The following is a 21,635-nucleotide window of genomic DNA, read 5'->3' on the forward strand; positions in this document are numbered from 1 at the left end:
TTCGGCTCGGTCTCGTCCGGGTGCGGGGAAATCCACGCCGGAGCCCCCAAGTCCGGGTTCCGCGGCAGCAGCCGCTCGGCGACCAGCTGCTCCAGCACCGCCTCGATGGCGGAGGACTTCCCCCATGGCAAGGGCACCTGGATGTCCGACATCTCCGAGAGTCGAGGGGGGATGCGAAAAGGAAGGCTCCGAAATGGCTAAGTCTCTTTCTCTCTCTTTCTCTTTCTCCTTTCTCCTTCTCGCTCTAGGCTATGGGTTCAGGAGGCGACGGAGGCGGAGAAGGCGAAACAGGATGAAGGCAAATGGCCAGGTGAACCCAAAATGCCCACTTTCTCTTCGTATTTATTCACTTAGTCGGGCACATCCGTAGCCACGGCCCAAATCTACCGCAATGAATGCGGTAGATTTCGCTATCGCTGACGGGTGGGCCCCACGACCACGGAGTCTCCCACGCGCGCACGCCCGACAAATGTGGCACGGTAACCGGCGGGCGCGGCGCGACTGTTGCGCTATCCCATCCGTCAGCCGCCGCCCACGCCGCTTCGTCTGCCCGAGGCTGTCGCCTGAAAAGGCGCGCCCACACCGTGCCGCACAAATCGGGCCGCACCGCCCGCTACTGGCGGAAGACTCACGCACGCGCGTGGCTCGCGACTCTGCGATGTTTTCAGATCACGACGGAATATTCCTTCCTGGGGGTCCCTTTACCCTCGAAGGAGTCGCGTTTCGAGGCCCTACTGATCAGGGGGTCGAAGCCTGGCCCTTCAGGGGGTTCGACAGGCGCCCCAGATCACCAGAGTCAGGGACTGCAGGGATGTGCCGTACAAGCTACCCTCGAACGCGGAGTTCGAGACATCCTACGCAGTGTTCAAGGCCGGTCGAGGGTGCCTAGATGGGGGATCCCATCGAGGGAGAGCATCGAGCCCTCGAACCCTAACGAATGGGTTCGAGCCCCACCTAGCGAACCCTCGCGAGCGCTTTATGAGACGTGTCTATGGACCACGAGCCGACCCCTATCGAACGGGGCACAGACGTCCGCTTGAACAACCCGCTAATAGCTCACAGAAGCAGCCATAGCTCGCGGCCCGGGCATGGGTAGCATGGTGTGCTTCACCCCTCCTCCCTGCGGAAGGGCGACGAGGGTCGTAATCAAAGTCGAGGGTTCCCCTGAGCGCCTTCACACGGGCCTGGGCTCGGGGGCTCCCCGCACGCCACGGTACAAACCACACCCTCGAATAAGTCGACGACCGTCCATTGTGAAGCTCCATGTGTCTGATCAAACCCTCCGCTATTAACGTACGCTCCCCTAATGGCTAGGCTGAACGCCGGGTCGTTGTACCAGCACTAAGAATGCCGAGGCCGGCTGAAAAAGTGCCGATGCCGGCTGAAAAAGACGCTGGACGGCCATCCCAGTAAAGCTACCCAGTGGGACAACGTTTATAGCCCTTGGACGAGCACAAACGCTCCTCCAAGGCCTCGGGGGCTACACCCGCGGGTGCGCTGACGCGCCCCCGCGAAGGAGACTTCACACATATTCGAGGGTCGTAACTCTATGTACACCCCTATACCTTCGGTAATCCTCCCCGCAGAGGAGAAAGGGGACTTTATTGCTCAATGCGAATAAAGATTACAAACGGTTACCGGCGCGAAGCCATCAAAAGATACAAACACATTGCCACCTGCGTGGTAATTTTCCCTGTCTTGGGGGGGAGCAAGCGACGAAGATAGGCACCGAGCCCTTAGCTGACGCAGCAGCGAGGCTGCTAGGGATGCGAGAAGCGGCCCCCAGACTTCACGGGTCCAGCGGGACGCTCTCCTCGCAAGCCTTCTTCTAGCATCTCCTCCACCGAAGACTACGCGGGGGGTCGAGCTGGCGGACAGCGCCCTCCACACCGTCTCCCCGAAAGCAACCTTGTCGCCTGGGGTACGATGCAAATAACAGCCGCCCAACCTGGCACGAACGCCATGGTCAGGCGTCTCCATCCCCCTTCAGGCTAGGGGACATCGCAGAAGCAGGACCCCACGGGCCCAATGCTCTTCTACTGATCCCACTGAACCTAAGGGATGGAGCGCACGCCCACTCCGGTCTTCCCCAACCGCTCGCAAGCATTCCTCTAGCGCCAAAAGCCTAAAAAAGCCAGGCCACCCCGTCCGGGGGCCGGTCACGAGAAGGCAAAGGAAACATTACAAGAGTTGGGCGACGCTGGAAAAAAGAGTTGGGAGGTTGAAGAAGAAAGGGAACCCCACGACCCCTATTTATAGCTGCACCGGGCACAAAGCTTCGCGGTTGGCGAAGAGCGGAGGCTTGTATCGTACGTGATGACGCGGCACTCCACGAACAAAGGATGCCCTCAGTCACCGCGCCGAGAAGCGACCGAACGAAATAAAGCATAGCTGAGCCCCTGGACGCCAAGCGATGCAGCGTTGGCTCTGGCTGACTGCCCTCGAACGGCGCGCCGCAAGGTGACCAGGAACGCCGGGGCCAAGGCCCTGCGTGCGGGGCAGCGCGACGAAAGCGCCAGCTGCCAAGCATCGGGCGCCACCGTCGCCCTGGCCCCCCTCAGCACGCGGACACGTTTCGTCCTTCAAACAAACAAACAAAAGGGCACGCGCCTCGAGCACCCTGCCCGCAGGCGCACTACCCCGTCTGACGAGTTGTCACATCCGCCGGGCCGGCGCCCCGGCGCGCCTGGCGGGGGCACGGCAGCCTCCGATCACATCAAGGGAGCAATCGCCGAAATACCCTTTGGCCGAATCCCTTGACTCGACCAAAGCCTCGGGGGCTACTGTCGGGTACCATAATTAGGGACACCCTAATTGGGGTACTAAGATCGCTTTAAAAAACACAAATACTTGTTAAAGCAACTGGGCCCACGAAGGCCCACGGCCTGCTTCCCGTCCGGAAGAAAGGAAAGGACTCAAAGAAGCCCAGCGTGCGGCCCATTCACATTCCCCTCGAACCCACTGAACAATCTCCGCCTCGTTCGAGGGTCCCTCTCGGTTCCGCTGGGCAATCTCCGTCTCGCTCGAGGATAGCGAAACTACCCCCGTGCAGAAAACCAATCTCCGCCTCGCTCGAGGGTAGCGGATATACCCTCGAGCGGGTAACTCATTCTCCGCCTCGCTCGAGGGTAGCGGATCTACCCTCGAGCGGCGTCTCATCTCTCGCCTCGCTCGAGGCCGTCCTTCGGCACAAAGGACAAACGGCTCCGCCGCCCAACCGCTCGCCGTACGAAGGCATTCAAAGTCAGCCACTCCACCACGGCTCAAAGAACGGGCGGCGTCAGACCGCCACTCCCACAGTAGATATGACCGGGGTCCCATCCATTGACTCTGGTCACCACACCACCATCCCGGGCGCTGTGGCAGCGCCTTGGGACCTGCGACGCGGGACAAGATGGGCTCGGTACTGCTCCCGCCGACATCCCGGACCTCCCCCCTCCTCTCGAAGGCCCGGTGACGTCACACGTCCCCCGGACCTTCTAGTGTGCACGCCAGCACTCCGACCAGGAAGTCCGGGGCCATCCCGCGCCATTACTACCACCGGAACACTGCAGGGCGTACGGCGCAATCCTCACAGGACGACATCCAGGATGACAGCGACGCACGCCGCCTTCCCACAGTGCACATCCTACAGTATCCGACCACTGTAACCCCGCGATTTAAGGGAAAACGACGACCTCCATGCCCCCACTCGTGTACACCACCCCTCCTTATGCCTATAAAAGGAGGAGGTGGGTTTCCTTTAGCGGGGGCGGGCTAATCTCTCTGGTCTGGACTCTAGTCTGCTTGGCCTCTCTGGCTTCTCTCCTCAAGAGGACGCGCAAGGTCTACAGAGCACTCATCTCCACCGACTCCACTCTTAGCCGAGACTTGGGAGCTTCTCTCCCTCTCTCGCCTCGCTTGTACCCCCTACTACAAGCACTCCGGGTGCAAGATAATACAGTGCCCTCGCACACCCCCTTTACTGGACGTACGGCCCCGCGGCCGGAACCAGGGTAAACCGTGCGTTACTGTGATTGCCTCTTGCATCATCATCTGGGACGAGAAAACACGCAGCATTCACCAGTTGGGATCCGGGCCGCCGGACCGGGACACCGACAAGTACTACTTTCCTTCTCGTATAACATTCTGATTCAACCACACCTAGGAACTAATGTTCTTGTGGAGTATGTCGAAAATCCTCTTTATGTGATACTGACGCGTATTTGCTACTTTGTTGCTTATGATGATCCGCGCGGTCGACAATAGCGAAGTCTGACTAGTACGTTCGTATGCGAGTTGGGCATCACCTATAGATTCTACGAACAACTATATAAATATTAATACTTATACCAATTTTACCATAGCAACATACGAGCGTATTTATCAAATATAAAAAAAAGTCTAAATTACTCCCCTCAATTATAGTCAATGTTTGGATAATTTCCTAAACTATTGTTTGGTTCATTTTATCTCCCAAACTATATCATTTGGTTCAAATTATTTTATACTATTGGACCCACACGCTCCTCTCACATGTTCTTGAGCTACGTGAAATAGACTAGCTATTTGCTCGTTGCTAGTGACTACTCTCTTTCTTACTTTTTCATTGCCACATCAGATCTAGCTAGCTAAATAGCTAGTCTTTGCGGACTCCCTTACTAATATATACACACGGAAATGCGACTGGGTCGTCGCCAGCTGTTCATTCCACAGATTCCCGCCAGCTGTGCTTATTTAGAACTTAGATTTTCTGCTTTCAACATATGTTTCTAGGACTTCTTATCCCCGACGGCCTAAGCTTGCGTATAAAGATAAATAGTCCTCACGTGCTCGTGCAAACTCAACTCAACAATTCAACATGTGGTGTTTATGTCATCATGTGGTGTCAGGTTTAGACTTCAGAGGTAGAAGTATAGGTTGGCCATAATTCAACCTCAACATGCATTCCGTGGGCTTGACGGCGGAAGACCTCACAATCCAGAAGTGGCCGCGATAACGACAGTAGAGGGAAAATCGGACTGTCGCGAGGGGTCAAATGGACTTTTCCTCGACATGCACAATTTTCCCGCCATGCTTACAACTACTGCCCTTGTTTGTGAGTTAGAAATACTCCCTCCATTTTAAATTGTAAGCCTTCGATTATTTTTAACTTACAATTTAAAATGGAGGGAGTAAACAATAATCCTACTACAATATTGTCGCTTAATAAATTCTACTCCCTCTGTTCAGCTATAAATGGAGGGAGTAGTTGTCCAGGAGTGAAATACAATGTTTGTCTATTGAAGAGAATATCAAGAATTTTATTGTAATATTTTCAGTCAATGCCTGAATTTAGATGGTTTCAGGAGAGCAAATGAGGCCGGCCCGACCGACCCGACGGCCCAGAAGCTCGGTCCGCGGCTCCAATAGGATGGCACTAGTTTTTCCGACCCCAAAAAGATTTGGATGCGTTCGGCCCGGTTTGATTTTTTTTTTCCAACTATTAATACGCGTAAAGAAACGGTGGGCAGCCCGGTCCGGACCCGAACATTTTGGTCCGATGGCGTGGGTGGGTGTGGGTCGAAGGGTCCGTACAGGTCGTGCTGATTTTTCTTTTTGCGATGGGTTCACCGCGAGACGGATTTTATCTTGTTTTCTTTTTGCGATGGCTGAGAGGAGCAGGTGCAAGAAAAGTTGAAATATTTTCCAAAAAAAAAAACTCGACCCGCGAGGAACAAACCGCCCCGGGCATTAATGTAAGAAAAAGGATCTCTCGTGCAGGTCGAGAAAAACCCCGAACCCCTGTCCCACCGTTACAAAGGGCGCCGTAACCCATACCGTAACCCGTGTGAGAGCGGGCCGGGGTGAGCTGGGACCTATTTCCATGTGCTTTGGTGTGTAGGCAGGCGAGGGGATTTTTTTAATCTCAGCCCGAAATTCGCTCCCACCGGGAGTCGAACCCAGGATCTGAGGAGTGCTACTGAGGCCACCTAACCAATCCGGCTAGGCATCCTATCGCAATTGAAATATTTTCCCAAACTGGAAGAAAGAGATTATTACAAGTTCAACTAATATGGCTGGTAGACATTATTTTAGGTCGTAGCCTGATGCATATGTTTAGTACTGCTCACCAGAACTCATATGTTTAGTACTGGTCACCAGAACTCATAGAAAATATACGAAAACTAAAAACTGAAAAATAGCAGCATCGTTAGTATTTTAGTTGTTCCCACAAGCTAAGTCGGAAATAAGATTCGTCTCCAACTCTGACCGGAGCAAAGTAGAACAACATATTTAGGATACAATTATGATGTAATAAAAAGGTACGTGCAATTTTATCTCTCAATTTTCTTCAAAGGCTCAAGCACATCCTTCGACTATAAAAAAGGATCAAATTTGGAATATAGCACCATTGCTATTGTTTCGTTGATTTATTGTCTTTACACCATCCGTTTCACTCCTGTTCGGGTTTGGCAATTGGAATCTCAGTAAAAAAGTTTGACATAGACCTAGGTAGAATCGATCTCTTAAAATACAACTAGGGGTTCCTGCAAACATTTCTATTCAAATCTTCCTCCACTCATCACCCACAGCTAGAGGTGGTAATGGATCATAGTTCTACTAGTAATTTTTTCATAATCCAGCTTGACTCATATATTTTTAGCTCATATAAAATTAGAATTCGACTTTTAAATTATCTTAAGTCAAAATTTAAAATTCTTTACCACGCCCAGCCTAGCCACATCTAGTCACATCCCCAAACCATAGACTCCTATCAACTGCCGAGTGCAGACAATAGCTGAACATATAAAAACATGGCATAAGAGTAGGTATTATAAGCGATCGAGAGCCGGCTGGAATCCGACGTGGGAAGGAGAGAGAGCCGGAGCGGGCGGCCTGCGAATCGCTTGCTGGAGCCGACGAAAACTCTCCTGCTTTCACTGCAACACATTAACGCGCGCTACGATCTGGGAAGCGGCGTGCTCCCAGCCGGCTGGGATTATAAAACTTGCTCTAAAAGGGAAGAGCTCTGCGCCCACCTGCTGCCTGAAATCGCCGTCGTCCTCTTGCGGCCCACGCCTTTCTTGGCAGCAATGGCCTATCCCATCCGGACCATCCGGTAGCTCGAGGGGCTCTCCATGACGCGTGGCCGCACGACGCCAAGTGCAAATTCACAGGGAGGCACTGCAGAAGAGAAGTTATTGCGCGAGAGGGCTCGGTAAGATTAAATTTTACATAAAGTGAGACACGTTCATATTCATATTAGTGATGATCATGTATATACAAATTAAAAATAAGAGGAAACATTCTTAGAGGTGTTTGAATCCAAGTGCTAATACTTCAAAGTGCTAAGTTTAGCACTATTCTATTCAAATAGGAGTGCTAATAAAATTGGTTAAACTTTAACTAAAATTTAAAAACTATATCACAACTTTAGCTCCATCCCAACTGGCCCTTAGCACAGCAATGTTAGCAGCTCGTAGTTGCAATGTGCTTACCACCTACCTGCACCAAGCTATCATGTCGTTTGTCATCACTCCTATCTTGAGCTAGTTAAGCTTATTCTTAAAGCTTCTGTCTACATTAATTGTGTATCCACATAAAAATCACATTGGTGTATCCACCGATTGAATCTAAAAAACATGTAATTCCAAAAAAAAAGAATCTAAAAAACATGTATATAAAGAACACTAATAACTTAACAATAGTTTTATCCAAAGTTATTATAGTACCTCAGTTGCAGGAATTACCCTAACCAATTAGTAGATACTCCGTACAGAATTAAATAAAATAACCTGAATAATGAATTGTGCTCCAAAGGTTCCGGTGCTCAACACTTTTGCAGTTACATAGTTTTAAGAGGACATGGATGTAATATTGCCGACAAGCATTTCCTTCTGAACTTCCAATAAACATGGCGACTCTGCCGGACCTAAATGGCAGCGAAGTCATTATAAAACTCAAACGATGAGCTCGTTGCCTCGTCGTCTCTGCTCGGGGAATTGGTATTAGTTGAAGCAGCAGCAGCAGCTGCTGCTGCCAAAGAAGGAATCGCTGATCAGCCTTCAAAACTCGAAGTTCTATCTTCCTCCAGGAGGGGACAATCGCCCAAGGCTTCAAAAGCTGCATTCATGGAGTCGTCGCCGGAGGGGGAGCGGCGGCAGAGCCTGCTGGTGCGCGCGACGGAGCCAGAGGTACTTCATCCATTTCTGTATGGAGATTTTGTTGTTTTTCCTGATTGTTTTTTCCACCATGATTCAAGAATCCGTAGGGTTTCTTTTCTGGTACTCTTTAGTTTCTTCTTTTAGTTAAATTCAACTTGAGTGCAAATGCTTAAATTGGCCAGAATCGCGAGAGGGAGGAGGAGGAAATGATACTCCGATTGCTCAGCTCCTGGGATTCTTGGCATCGTGTAGACCTTTGAATTGATTGGCATGTGCTTTTTTAATTGGTTGGTTGCAAAACTGAATAGTCATCTTAAAGGAAAATACAAGCCTACAAGGGAAACGGGGGAAGGTTCAGACTTCAGCTGTAGAATCCGGGATTCCTCCTGACACGCTGGATAAGAAATGGAAAAAATAGGATACGTCTTGGAATCATGGATTGGATGTATTAGATTGCAACACGCCACTGTTTTAAGGACTACTATAGATCCATTGACTTGTGAAAGTTACTTGTGGAGGTGAGACAAATCAGTTTTCCAGAAATTTGATTTACTTATAAGTACAAGATATGCTGATGTTGCTTTGCTTGAGAGCTCTGAAGTTTAAGTTTACTGGTATTGAATATCTTTTTCTACAAAATCTTGATTGAAACAGTTGGAGTGGAATGGGCTGTACATGTTTGACTGAAACGTGAATGATTTAGACCCGTTTATCTATTCTTGTCACTGTCATTTTGGTTATTCAGCTTCAAAATCTACCCTCTGCAGAAAAAAAATCTTTGCTTTTCAACCAAAATATTGGTCAGCATGCTATTTCCGATTACTAATTAAAATTGAAATAATTGTTATCATATAGCCACTATTCAACTGTGGATATTCCTACTAGTTTATGCTCTTGCAGAATATATATTTGTCAACTATAGCTTTTCAAAAATAGTAAAAGAAGATATTTGTAATGCTCAACTGTTCAAATTTAAAGTGACAATTCACATTGAGAGGCAGTTACCAACCTAATTATGGACCAAAATTTTGTTATATTGTTGTCGGAACACCAACAATAAAGGTTCCTTGACTAATTTTAGGGGGAAAAAAAACTTAGTGAAGTGAGGTTAGACGAGTAAAGAGGGGATCTGAAATTTAGATAGTTCATGGAGTCGAAGTTAGCATCATTGTTAAAATATACAAAGAGCTACCTTGTGGAGATGTGATATGTTTCACCTTGTGGATATAAGTTATCTATGTGTTCAGAATGCAGAGTAATGATGATATCCTGAGATAATTCTTGGAGGTAATCTTTCCATTTGATATAAAGGGAAATTTCTCCTCGTTTTGCCTGGAGTAGTTCTCCTAACATTAGCAACAGTGGTGGAATTATCTACTGATGAACAACTAACGAAGCGCATGATGAGTTAGATTTTTGGTTTGAGAAGTAACTATATATGAACAGTGTAGAGTCATGGACACCCAGCAAGGACACTTAGGACAGCATCTTCTGTTGATCCTGAGAACTGTCATGCTCGACACATCCTCTGCGCAACATATTGTAAAACTAGTCGAGGTTGATCATAGTTGGCAGGTATGGAAGACTGTGATCAACTATAGAATGCTAATTCCTACACAATTTATCTGCTAGTTTTTTCCTTTTGTTTCTTTCAGTAATCTGTGTTCTATGTTCCCTTTGCTTTATGATTTTGATGATGTTGTAGGAAGCACCCACCTGTCAAACGGTTTACAAATAAATTTAAACAACTTTATTTTGTACACAGGATCTTGCTGAGTACACAGGTGATGGGTCAGTTGACTTTAGAGGTTATCCTATTTTAAAACGTAACACAGGGAACTGGAGAGCGTGTTCATTGATTCTTGGTAAGAATTCAGTCAGAGCTTTCCACTGAGAAATAGCATGCACACATTTTTTTTTCTTCAAATGAAAACCAGTTGAGCGATCATTATCACTGTAAACTTATTTATGGAACCATGTCCAACTGACTTCTTTGTTTCTAATATGCAACTGGTTTAAGTGGAAACCTTATAAGCATTTTTGAGCTTATTAGTGTTTGTAAATCTAACTGTCTCTGATGCGCTAAACTTGAGAAACACAAGTTTTTTTCATACTTAGATCTAATATCATGTCCAATTGGAAATTGACTTTCTGTTATATGATATAGGAACTGAAGTATGTGAACGTTTGGCCTACTATGGCATCTCAAAAAGTTTGGTCACTTACCTTTCAACAAGAATGCATGAAGGAAATGTCTCTGCGGCAAGGAACTTCACAACCTGGCAAGGAACTTGTTATCTCACACCACTTATTGGAGCAACCTTAGCAGATTCGTACTGGGGAAAGTACAGAACTATTGCTGTTTTCTCCACTATTTACTTTCTTGTAAGTTACAAATGTACATTTATCCCAAGAAACTCGTTATAGTGCCTTAGTGTCATGTCCATGTATTAGGCACCCTAAAATTAAATCATGGTTGAGAATTTAAAAAAGACTGGATAGATTTCAACAAATATATCTTGTTCAATTATGGCATATAAGTAATATTATTATTTTACACATATTTACTGGCATGGTAGTTCATTGAAAACATATTCATGATGCATGAAGGGACCTACTTATCTTGCCCTATCTGTAAAATGTGAGTCTTTTATCTTGCTTAAGCACTTACTCCTGCAGATAGTCCATGCTAACAGCTTCTTCATGTGCATTTAATGAAGGGGATGGCAGCATTGACACTTTCAGCATCAGTTCCTTCTTTCATGCCCCCTCAATGTGTCGGATCTATTTGTCCACAACCGACGTTACCTCAGTATCTTGTATACTTTGTTGGACTATACATGATTGCTTTGGGAGCTGGAGGTATTAAGCCATGTGTCTCATCCTTTGGTGCTGACCAATTTGATGATACTGATCCAGTTGAGAAAAGAAAGAAAGGCGCTTTCTTCAATTGGTTTTATTTCTGCATAAATATTGGCTCTTTGATCTCTGGCACTGTTCTTATTTGGGTACAAGAGAATTGTGGATATGGCATTGGATTTGGCATCCCTACTTTTTTCATTGCCTTAGCTATTGGGAGCTTTTTTATAGGCTCAGAGATATATAGATTTCAGATACCAGGAGGAAGCCCACTTACAAGAGCATGCCAGGTAATTGTGGCAGCCACTCGCAAGCGAAAAGCGGATTCACCTGTTGATAGCTCTCTTCTCTATGAGCTTGATGGTAAGAGTTCAGCTATTGAGGGGAGTCGTAAGCTGGAGCACAGTAGTGAATTCAGGTACTTTTCTTGGTTATCAGTGAGAATCATTTACTCTGCTTTGTAAGATCTATTCCTTTTACTCAACTAAGGGAAAAAACATTCAGTAGTGTTTAGATACATATTTGGAAATAAAAACACGTATTTGTTAAGTTAGAAAAGATAAAAGTTTACTAAAATATAACATATACAGATTCCATTTATTACACTTTTGTCCTGACAATTCATGCTTTTAAGCTTGTGTCTTGGAACATCCTGGACACAGCAACCTTTTTCAGAACCACGGAAGGTAAGGATACGCAGGATTTGTACATATGAAAAACTTGCATACTGTCTCAATTGACATGTTCTTTCCCCTCAACAGTTTCCTTGACAAAGCTGCAGTCATTCTGTGGAATGAACACGGTGGTTCTAATGATCCATGGAGACTTTGCACTGTCACACAAATTGAAGAGCTTAAAATATTGCTGAGGATGTTTCCAATCTGGGCAACAGGCATTGTGTTCTTCACCGTGTGTGCTCAAAACTCATCAATGTTCATAGAACAGGGGATGGCCCTCAATAACCAAATTGGTTCTTTCAAGATTCCACCAGCCACTCTGTCATCCTTAGATGTTATCAGTGTTGTTGTTTGGGTTCCAATTTATGAGAGATTAGTTGTGCCCATAGCCAGGCGATTCACTGGAAAAGAGAGAGGTTTCTCAGAGCTTCAACGAATGGGAATCGGTTTATTTGTGTCTACAATCGCAGTGGCAGTTGCAGCATTAGTTGAGATCAAGCGTCTGCAGGTCGCAAGGGCGGAGGATCTGGTTCATCAGAAGGTACCTATTCCCATGAGCATCCTTTGGCAGGCACCTCAGTACTTGCTGGTCGGTGTGGGGGAGGTGTTCACATCAATTGGTCAAGCTGAGTTTTTCTACAATCAGTCACCAGACGCCATGAGAAGCCTATGCTCAGCTTTTGCTCTTGTTACCGTGTCACTCGGGAGTTATCTCAGCTCATTCATCTTGACCCTGGTGTCATATTTCACGACTCGAAATGGGAAATTGGGGTGGATTCCTGATAACTTGAATGAAGGCCATCTTGACCGTTTTTTCTGGCTGATAACCGGCCTCAGCTCTCTTAATCTCCTAGTTTTCCTATATTATGCCCAACAATACAAGTGCAAGAGAGCTTCTGTTGCTTAAAGTTCTGGGTTTCCTTTTCCTCTTTGCTATTTATTTGTATTTGTACAGAAAATCTATATGTCCAATTTGCTTATGCTGAAAAATGACGATGAATGCAAAATTACCTGTGGAGTGTACAGTATCTCATCATCTTTGGTACCGATACAGCATTACTTGGATAAAGGAAACTCACCCCCCCCCCCCCCCCCCCACACACACACAACAACAAAACAAATTAAGGCATGCACTTCAATTAATACATAATGGGGAGTGAGTGGCGACCAATGTCATCATCTAGTAGAATGAAGACATCACCAAGAATGGAGAACTACTTTATATTGCTGTGTACCTCTAGTACAAACTAGCAATGCAAGCCGTAAGTGCATGGCAGCCAGCTACAATTACACTCTGAAAGTGTAAAAGCAGATTGTGAGCTGTCACCTGATTCAGAGTTAAGCGTTCTGAATCTGTTGATTTAGCCGGGAGGATCAGATTTTTCATAGCACCTGTCATTTTACGCTCTTCTCTTAAAGAATGGCCAGCAAACATACGCTCTTCTCCCACTGATATACAAAGCAGAGCCCCAGTAGTTAGCCATGCCGGTTCGGGTTGCCGTGGTCGCCATGATACGGAACATGGTTGGCACACGCGCTCTCGATGGCGATGGGCACCGCCGCATCTGCGTCTCGTTGGGTGGCGCCGTTCCCGGCGAGGACGTTCAAGCTGGTGGAGGATCCTGCGTGGATGGCTTGGCCGCATGGGGCAAGGGGAGTAGCTCCGCAGCTCGCGCCTCGCGGTCGGTGCCCGTGCCGGCGGCGTGGCACGCCGAACCGCGGTGCCGCGACGGCGCCTTCCTGTCCGAGGCGAAGAAGGCCGATGGCTCCGCCTCGTCCCTGGAGCTCCGGAACATGTCCCCGCACCGTTTGGAGAACAGAAGTGATGGCGGTGGAGGTCGGACGGCGTGGCTTGCCGTCGATGGCGCCGGCCGGCCTGAGCCAAGGGCGGACGGGATTCAATTTAGGGTGGACGGTAAATGAAATACCGTCCACCCGTTGGGCCTCGCGGAGCCGTCGGATCGAAGTCCTGCGGCCGAGATCGACAAGGATAGCTGCAGGCAGAGAACGTCCACTTCGTCTTCCTCTCGCGCCGGGGCGGCCGCGCGGCGTTCTGCCCCTGCGACGACGCGCTGTTCGGCGTACCACGCGGCGCGGCCGAGAAAGGCAGTTGCCAGCTTGCCCCAAGGATCGCTGGTGAAGGAGGAGTCTGTCCAGATGCTCCTAGCGAGAAGGAAGCGCCGGGCATGCATGGAGACTGGAGGCGAGCCCGCGCCCGTACATCTTGGCCACCACCCAGCAGGCGCACCTCGTTGAACCGCGACATCCTCGGCGAGCATCCGTGCTGGTCCTCGGTGAGCATCGCAGGAGCACGCCGTGCACCCGGTTGGTGCCGCAGCACCGGCCGACGAGGCGCGCCGGCGGCAGCGGCAGCGGCATCCATTTGGGCGCGCACCTTTGGCGCGGCGCGCTGGTGATGTCGGACAGGCGAAACGGCGCCGAGCACGACCTCAGGGTGCTCGCGGAGAGGGGGGGCGAACAAATCCCGGGCGCATGGCGGCTCTCCGGCGAGCCAAGGCGGCGTCCCCGCGACGACCATGGAGGACGCTACTCGGAATACCGGGGGTGGACGGTGTTTCAAATACCGTCCACCCCGGTACTTGTCAGCCGTTGGATTGGTCTCGTGTGGCCCAGATCGAGCGAGGACTCGGTCGTCCTTGCCCTGCAGGCGCGACCCGGGCGGGAGCTGGATGCCTCTGGAACGGGGTGGAGCACACCGGCGGGCTCGCCGGCCAAGGAGGTGGGGAAGGCCGTCGCCGCTTCCTTGAGGGACAGCCCTCGTGCGCCCTTGTCTGGGCAAAGGCCGCCGGCTCGTATTGTACCTCGCCGCCGCCGCCCGCGCGGGCTTCACCGGACAGGGCAATGGCCACCGGACCGCGGGGCCGTCGGGTCGACCGCGCCGCCCTTGCCGCCGGCGGGTACGAGGTGGCGAGCACGGCGAGGGGTGGACTCGTGCACGTACACGCGTCCATTGCGAGCTGCACCCCATTGCCCACGGCGATGCCGATCACGCGCGGGGCCTTGGAAGTACAAGCGCACGCCGGCGCTGAGATACTGCAGCGCCTGGGACTGGCTGGAGGCCATGTTAATCTACGACGTTCTTGTTTTAGGCCAAATTGTACTGGAAAGCTTGCCAAGCTTGCTGAGGACGAGCTTGGGATAGAGCGCATCGGCGATGCACATGTTGCATCCCAGCCGGCAACACGTTCCAGAGGTGCCCTGTTCGGCTGTCCCTATTCCTATTCGGCTATGCCCCCACACGCTAGAGGACTGCTACGAGCCTGTCCGCGCCGGCGTCGAGCGTGCGACGCCGGCGCAGGTCGGCCTGGTCCTGACCAGCCGCGACGGCGAGCTAGCTCTGCGCGGACGCGGACGCGGCGGGTGCGCACGGGCATCATGGCGCACGCCATGTCCCGCGACGCGAGGACGCGGCATACCTGGTCGGGCATATCGCCGATGGCGTCCTGCCGCGCCGGCGTTTTACGACGTCAGGGTGCTTGCGGAGAGGTAGGTGACGGAATCCCGGGCCGCGCGGCGGCTCTCCGGCGAGCCAAGGCGGCGTCCACGCAACGACCTGGGGAGGACGGTACTCGAAATACCGTCCGGGGGTGGACGGTGTTTCAAATACCGTCCACCCGTGGTACCCGTCAGCCGTTGGATTGGTCACGTGTGGCCCAGATCGAGCGAGGACTCGGTCGTCCTTGTCCTGCAGGCACGGCCCGACGGCCCGGGCGGGAGCTGGATGCCCCGCCAGCGCCATGGCGGAGGGGCGCGGCCGGAGCCGAGGTCCGTCGCGCCTCTGAAACGGGGTGGAGCACTCAGCGGGCTCGGCGGCCGAGGACGTGGGGAACGTCGTCGTCGCTTCCTTCGAGGACAGCCCTCCCATGCTCTGGTCTGGGCAAGCATCCGTAGCGGCCGCCGGCTCGTATTGTACTTCGTCGCCGCCGCCGGAGTGGGCTTCACCGGGCAGGGCAATGGCCAACGGGCCGCAACTCTGAGGAGGATGCGAGGAGATCAGTCCCATCAGTGAATTCACGAGCAATTTCAAGACAATAGGATTCCTACCGCTGCGATGCCCACCGGATGCAGTGGAGAGACCGTGGTTATGCTTCTTTTGAGGTGCTGTAGCCCGTAGGACACCATCAGACTATCAGAGTATCCTAGTTTCCTAGCCATGCTTCAGCTGTACAGGGAAAAAAATTTATGGTCGGTTGATGATTGTTTTAAGTCTCTAATGGAAGATGGTGTTTGTGATCTGCACATGCTAATCCTAGTAAACATTGTGTGGTTTGTAGCTGCTGAAAGCCAGGCCCTGTTTACAGCCTGTTCGGTTGCACCGGATGGGCTGGGCTGATACTGTAGCAGCTGAATTTGCGAGAGAACGAGTACTGTAGCAGCTGTTATTGTAGCGTTTTGGTACTGCGCATGTTTGAAACAAAATGGAGCGGCATAATAAGTGGCTACTGTAGCGACAGTGATGTTGTAACTACAGTAACTCCAGTCCGAACAGGGCGTTAGCTCCCAAAAAAAATTTCTACGGTACTTATCATATCGAATGTTTAAATACATGCATGAAGCATTACATACAGTTTAAAAAATAACTAATTACACAGTCTAACTGATTAGCACGAGATGAATCTTTTAAGTCTAATTAGTCCATAATTAGACATTATTTGTCAAGTAACAACAAAAATGTGCTACAGTACCAAAACTAACAACTTTTCACTAACTAAACTGGGTCTGAAACGACCCACCCTTGCAACTTTAGATTCAAACTGCTACTGCACTGATGATGTCTGAATGTGAGTCTGATCCCGCATAAGACAACAAATACACTGTTGTTTGCTCAGTTTCTGATTCCTCGGATTTAGGCTTGTTTAGATGCGTAAAGATTTGGGTGTAAAGCAATGTAGCACTTTCATTTGTATTTGGTAATTATTGTCCCGCCATGAGTTAACTAGGCTCAAAAGATTCGTCTCGTAAATTATAGACAAACTGTGTAATTAGTTATTTTATTTAGCTATATTTAATACTTCATGCATGCGTTAAAAGATTTGATGTGATGGGAAATCTTGTAAAGTTTTGAAATTTTGAAGGAAACTAAACAAAGCCTTAGCACACAAGAAGCAGCTGTGTCACTGTCACAAGCTCACAGCAGTGGTGCTACTTCAAGCTCTGTCATTTTGTCTCACTGTAATGGAATTCAAAGTGTTGAGGATTCGACGTATTGAACTAGTTAGGATGTTCGACTACTCGTTTAGACAGGAGGAAATCTGAAGTTTGAGATACATCAGGGTTAGGGCTGTTCTCTAACTTCTGAGTCCTAACTAACGAACTCAGCTACACATGGAGCAATTAAGAGGATCCGGTTGATCGGAAGAGTGTTTCAGGTCCCAATCGCACAAAGCTAAAGAGAGGTGGCGTCTATCTGAATTTCAGGCCGTACTCAGGACAAGCTGCGCGCCAGTCCGCGCCAGCGTCGAATGCGCGACGCCGGCGCAGGTCGGCTTGGTCTGGCCAGCCGCGATGGCGAGCTGGCTCTGCATGGACGCGTGTGGCAGTTCCACTTCCACCTGGGCGCCGGCGCCGGCGTCGGCCTAGCCCGTCCGCGGCGGGTGCGCGCGGGCATCAGGGCGCACACCATGCCCCGCGGCGCGATGCTCGCGCCGGACGGCACCGAGGACGCGACGTAACTGGTCGGGCACATCGCCGATGGCGGCCTGCCGCGCCGGCTCTGTACGACCTCAAGGTGCTCGCTAAGAAGGAGGCGACTGAAGCCTGGCGCGCGGCGGCTCTCCGGCGAGCCACGGCGGCGTCCCCAAGGACGAAACTAAACTAAATTGAACATGCAAACATTATTCTCTTAGTATTGAAGGTTGGTTTCTCGCCCCACCTTTCCCTATGCATGAACTCCTCAAGGATCACTAGACTTGCTCGATTTTTTTCTCTCTCTCCAGGTATACGCCACAATTAGAAGTGGATCAATTGCTATAGCTGCCTCAACACTGGATTCACTGCTTGATCTCATGGCTGGTGGTATCCTTTGGTTCACACATCTGTCAATGAAGAGCATCAATGTCTACAAGTACCCCATTGGCAAACTGAGGGTACAGCCTGTAGGCATTATCATCTTTGCTGCTGTCATGGCCACTTTAGGTATGCTTGCTTTTTCTCCAAATGGAGGTGCTTATGTGTACTGCCATCTTAGAATTTTACTCAGTGTGATCTTCCTGTCAAGATACCATACATTAATTTGAGTTGCATATCCAGGCTTCCAAGTATTTATTCAAGCTGTTGAAAAGCTGATAGTGAATGAAGCTCCAGATAAACTGAACCAAATACAACTATTGTGGCTATATTCAATCATGATCTTTGCAACAGTGGTGAAACTAGCTCTTTGGCTCTATTGCCGAACATCTGGTAACAAGATCGTCCGTGCTTATGCTAAGGTTGGTGTCTAGTTTCATTTGTCAACTTGGATTGAATTTTTTTTACTTATATTAACAGTTGAACATGATTTATCATATATTTTTTTATGGATTTGTTTCCACAGGATCACTATTTTGATGTTGTCACAAATGTCGTCGGTTTGGCTGCTGCTGTCCTTGGCGATAGATTCTACTGGTGGATCGATCCAATTGGTGCAATTGCCCTTGCAGTCTACACAATTTCAAACTGGTCTGGAACAGTGTGGAAAATGCAGGTTTGTGTTACTTTTTCAGTTTGAACGTTTGGTTAGGCAACAGCACCTGCACTCATTTGTATCCATCCATTCATACTCGTGGTCCCCGAAACATGGAATAAGTTCCACATCAGCACTCAACTATTCTCAAAGAACACCAGTGTTCCATGCATAGTAATCATGAACATAAACCAATCACTGAACATTCTCAAAGATCGCAAGACAGATATCCTAAAGATCTGAAACTATAACAAGCAAAAGGCAGTACAGGAACGGCATAATAGTAGCACAGGAAACAAGTGCATAACTTGGAAGAAACAGTACAGCTAATCCCACATAGCAAAATACAAATACCAGTTGACCGATCAACTTGCATGGCAAGAAAAGATAAATGAGTAACTCACTCTGCATTTGTGCCACTCCTGTTACGAAATAACTTCTACCTTCTATGCACTGTTTGCAGCAAGTGCTCTACAAAATAGCACAAAGAAAATTTGCATTAATTATATAATTACCAAAGCATATGAAAAAGTAATGACACAAAGCTTCAAGCATGCATGTCAATATTACTTTTCTAAACACAAAATCTAATGGTTATGCATTCAAATAATCCAAACACCAAAAACTAAAAGCATGAACTGCCATAGATGTATCATCCATGCTACCATGGATACAAGAACAGGTACAAGCTGCTCCAAAGTACAACTGAACTGTATAAAGAACATACCTGATTTTTCTCTTTAGCCAAATTAGACGAACTTCAGGATTTTTGGTCTTCATGAACACTTCTATGTTTGTATCAGATTCAAAGAGCTCCATAGCATATGACTTCTCATCATTTGTTAATTCATTTATAGAATCCACTTGATCAGCACACTTCTCAAAACAAAATTCCTCAGCACGCCTTTTCTTTTCATTCAGAGCTTCCAAAGTTTTGCTTGTTTGACTCTTTTTAAACTCCACATAATCCTCAAGTGCAGATCCAATGTGACTTTGCTTACGCTTTCTCCCACTTCCTCCTTCACTTGGAGCAGATTGAGCTTCATTTTGTTCATTGCGTGCACAATGGGTAGGGAGAACAACGCTAAAAAAAGGGTCTTACTAGTAAGCATGATTAGGCATTTTGGCAACATGCACGCCAAAATCCTGCGGGAGTTAGCTGGAATGCAACATCAGAATAGTATCTCAGGACCATATCTATAGATCGATATTTTGTAAACCCTGTACATTGAATATGTATTGCATTCTATCTGCACATACATTTTGTTTTGACCTGCAAAGTCTAGTTCATCATCTGGGAATCATATACCCAATGATAACACAAGATTGGACTGCATACTCCTACCCTACACCGTGTGCGGCCAGTGAACGGAGGCGCAGCGTGACGCGGACGGGAAGACGAGACAACGCCCAGGTGCATGTGCGTGCGGGGGGTGATGCGGAGGAGGAGTGCGTACATACCGACGAAGTGGCCCCGGAGCTCGACGTCGGGTCCCTCATAGCCGCCGTAGGCTCCCTCGACCGCAATTTTTTGCAGGATCTGCAAGAAAAGGTGTGAGGAGAGGAGAGAATAAACCCTAGCATGGGAGCAAGGAGATGCAGGGGGACAGGGAGAGGGGAATCACCTGATGCGAAGGAGGAGATGGCTGCAGGAACACCGGGAGGAGATCCAGGCGGCGGCGGCGGCGTTCTCCGCTCGACCTCGCGTCCTCGCGGAGTCGCCCCGAGCGAGACGAGGGAGGGGAGCGGCGCCCGATGTCTAGAGGCCGGGCCAGCTTCCACGGGGAAATTGGGCTTACCCGGGCCAAAAAACCCCACGCACAAGGCTTCCAAAAGCGCATGATGGGCTTCGCGTGGAAGAATTCCGCGCGGGCTGCCGACGCCGGGAATCGACGGGGTTCCCAGCGGGGATTTGGGCTTCCAAACTAGGCCTGAAATGCCGTCCACCCCTGGTCCTCGTACCCACCAGCCGTTGGATTGGTCTCCTACGGTCCAGATTCGGCGACGACTCAGTTGTTCTTGTCACTTGTCAGGCAGGCGCGGCCGTGCGGGAGCTGGATGCCATCGGCGCGGGGATTTTAACTTTATACCATTATAAGATCGCTACGTCCTGAGATAGCATTTTTTTTACAATTACAGAATCAGCACAGGAGAGATAAAATCTTTACATTTTTACAACTCTTGAATCTTTACATTTTTACAACTCTTGCTCGCGTGGCACGCCAGGTCGTCGCTCCAGCGTGGATCCGAGTCAGCACCAGAGGGAAAATGACCGTCGACACCCCTGCCTCCCTCTTTCTTCTCCACTCGGGCCTGGAACCACGCGGCCTGCAGCAGGAAAGACGAAGAGCACCTCGTCGAGGACGGCAAGCTACGGCGGCGGCCACCGCGTCGGAGCTCCACGGGCTGGGGTCGGCGTCCCCCGAGATCATCCCCTCCGTGACGCGGCGGCCGAGCGCGTACGTGGAGCGCAGCTTCCTGGTTGAGTCCCCCGCGGCGAGCTGACGCCTCGTGGCAGCGACGGGCGGGGAGGGGTTCGTGGTGCGCGTGCTGGACGAGTGTGGCGAGACGTGGGAGGAGACGGAGGACATCGGCGACGCGGCAGTGCTCATGGACGCAGCGGGCACCGTGGCCGCGTCCACAACGGAGTGCTCTCTGGCTTCTCTTCCTCAGCGCGCGTCCAGGCAGCCTTACATCTCGCTTGCATCCACCCGCGCGGCCGCGAAGCAACTACGGCCTCGCCATCGTGGTGGTGACCGGCGGTCATGTGACATGAGCAGCTGAGCTTCAATGCCTTCCGCAGGCTCCGCTTCCTTCCGTGTTGTTTAGATAGGCAATAAGCAAGCTAATTAATTTAGAAGGAGTTCACCGGTTTCGTTAATCCGTTTGAGGGGTTGGATGACAAGGACAAGGGCCGAAAGTTCCGGCAGTGGTGGTTGGTGGAGCTCGGCTTGCACGGCAATGGCACTGCATCATCTGAAATTTCTGGTAAGGGAGCGGCTGAGTTGGAGGTGGAAGGCCTCGGGGAGCAAGCTAGGAAGGCTGTGGTGCCATTGGTCCGAGCGATTGGAGAGAGATGGCCCGAGTTGGCCGGATTTTGGTCACCGGCGGCGGTTTCTGCTTGTGCTGTGTAAAGATAAAGAGGATGGGGCAAGAAAGAGGCCATCTGCGTCGCCCGCGGCGGCTGCCATCTCATTCCCGCGGTCTACCTCATCGCCGCGCTTCTCTACCACGTCGTCCCGTCGCCGCGCCCACGCCGCCCTGCATCGGCGCCGCGCCGCCGTCTGCCTC

The 21,635-nt window shown here is 49.9% G+C and overlaps 2 protein-coding genes across 4 annotated transcripts; both read left to right on the plus strand.

The window, feature by feature from the left end:
• The first annotated feature begins 7,882 nt into the window (after positions 1 to 7,882).
• LOC120646728 (protein NRT1/ PTR FAMILY 8.3-like) lies at positions 7,883 to 12,690 on the plus strand. 3 transcript variants are annotated; one of them, XM_039923169.1, is made up of 6 exons: positions 7,885 to 8,156; positions 8,309 to 8,644; positions 9,892 to 9,991; positions 10,294 to 10,511; positions 10,847 to 11,403; positions 11,747 to 12,690. In XM_039923169.1, the coding sequence occupies exons 4-6, from the start codon at positions 10,365 to 10,367 to the stop codon at positions 12,567 to 12,569; spliced, it is 1,527 nt and encodes a 508-aa protein (XP_039779103.1). In that variant the 5' UTR covers positions 7,885 to 8,156; positions 8,309 to 8,644; positions 9,892 to 9,991; positions 10,294 to 10,364; the 3' UTR covers positions 12,570 to 12,690. The 3 variants fall into 3 exon arrangements, with proteins under 3 accessions (XP_039779102.1, XP_039779103.1, XP_039779101.1); XM_039923168.1 differs by lacking the exon at positions 8,309 to 8,644 and having other exon boundaries at positions 7,883 to 8,156; XM_039923167.1 differs by lacking the exons at positions 7,885 to 8,156; positions 8,309 to 8,644 and adding an exon at positions 8,686 to 9,701.
• Positions 12,691 to 17,510: 4,820 nt separating this feature from the next.
• Positions 17,511 to 18,404, plus strand: LOC120646729 (metal tolerance protein 4-like). Its single transcript, XM_039923170.1, has 4 exons — positions 17,511 to 17,537; positions 17,620 to 17,818; positions 17,933 to 18,111; positions 18,216 to 18,404. The coding sequence occupies exons 2-4, from the start codon at positions 17,689 to 17,691 to the stop codon at positions 18,387 to 18,389; spliced, it is 483 nt and encodes a 160-aa protein (XP_039779104.1). The 5' UTR covers positions 17,511 to 17,537; positions 17,620 to 17,688; the 3' UTR covers positions 18,390 to 18,404.
• The last annotated feature ends 3,231 nt before the right edge of the window (positions 18,405 to 21,635 follow it).

The sequence above is a fragment of the Panicum virgatum genome, chromosome 9K (assembly GCF_016808335.1).
Source record: "Panicum virgatum strain AP13 chromosome 9K, P.virgatum_v5, whole genome shotgun sequence".
NCBI lineage: Eukaryota > Viridiplantae > Streptophyta > Magnoliopsida > Poales > Poaceae > Panicum > Panicum virgatum.

What these genes read in the sequence shown, in the direction of transcription:
- LOC120646729 (XM_039923170.1), top strand. Translation starts at nt 17,689, where the DNA reads ATGGCTGGTGGTATCCTTTGGTTCACACATCTGTCAATGAAGAGCATC. An exon ending in TGCTGTCATGGCCACTTTAG is followed by an intron (nt 17,819 to 17,932) that starts GTATGCTTGCTT and finishes TTGCATATCCAG; the next exon opens with GCTTCCAAGTATTTATTCAA. An exon ending in TCGTCCGTGCTTATGCTAAG is followed by an intron (nt 18,112 to 18,215) that starts GTTGGTGTCTAG and finishes TTGTTTCCACAG; the next exon opens with GATCACTATTTTGATGTTGT.
- LOC120646728 (XM_039923167.1), top strand. Translation starts at nt 9,582, where the DNA reads ATGGACACCCAGCAAGGACACTTAGGACAGCATCTTCTGTTGATCCTG. An exon ending in AGGTTGATCATAGTTGGCAG is followed by an intron (nt 9,702 to 9,891) that starts GTATGGAAGACT and finishes TTTTGTACACAG; the next exon opens with GATCTTGCTGAGTACACAGG. An exon ending in TCTCCACTATTTACTTTCTT is followed by an intron (nt 10,512 to 10,846) that starts GTAAGTTACAAA and finishes CATTTAATGAAG; the next exon opens with GGGATGGCAGCATTGACACT.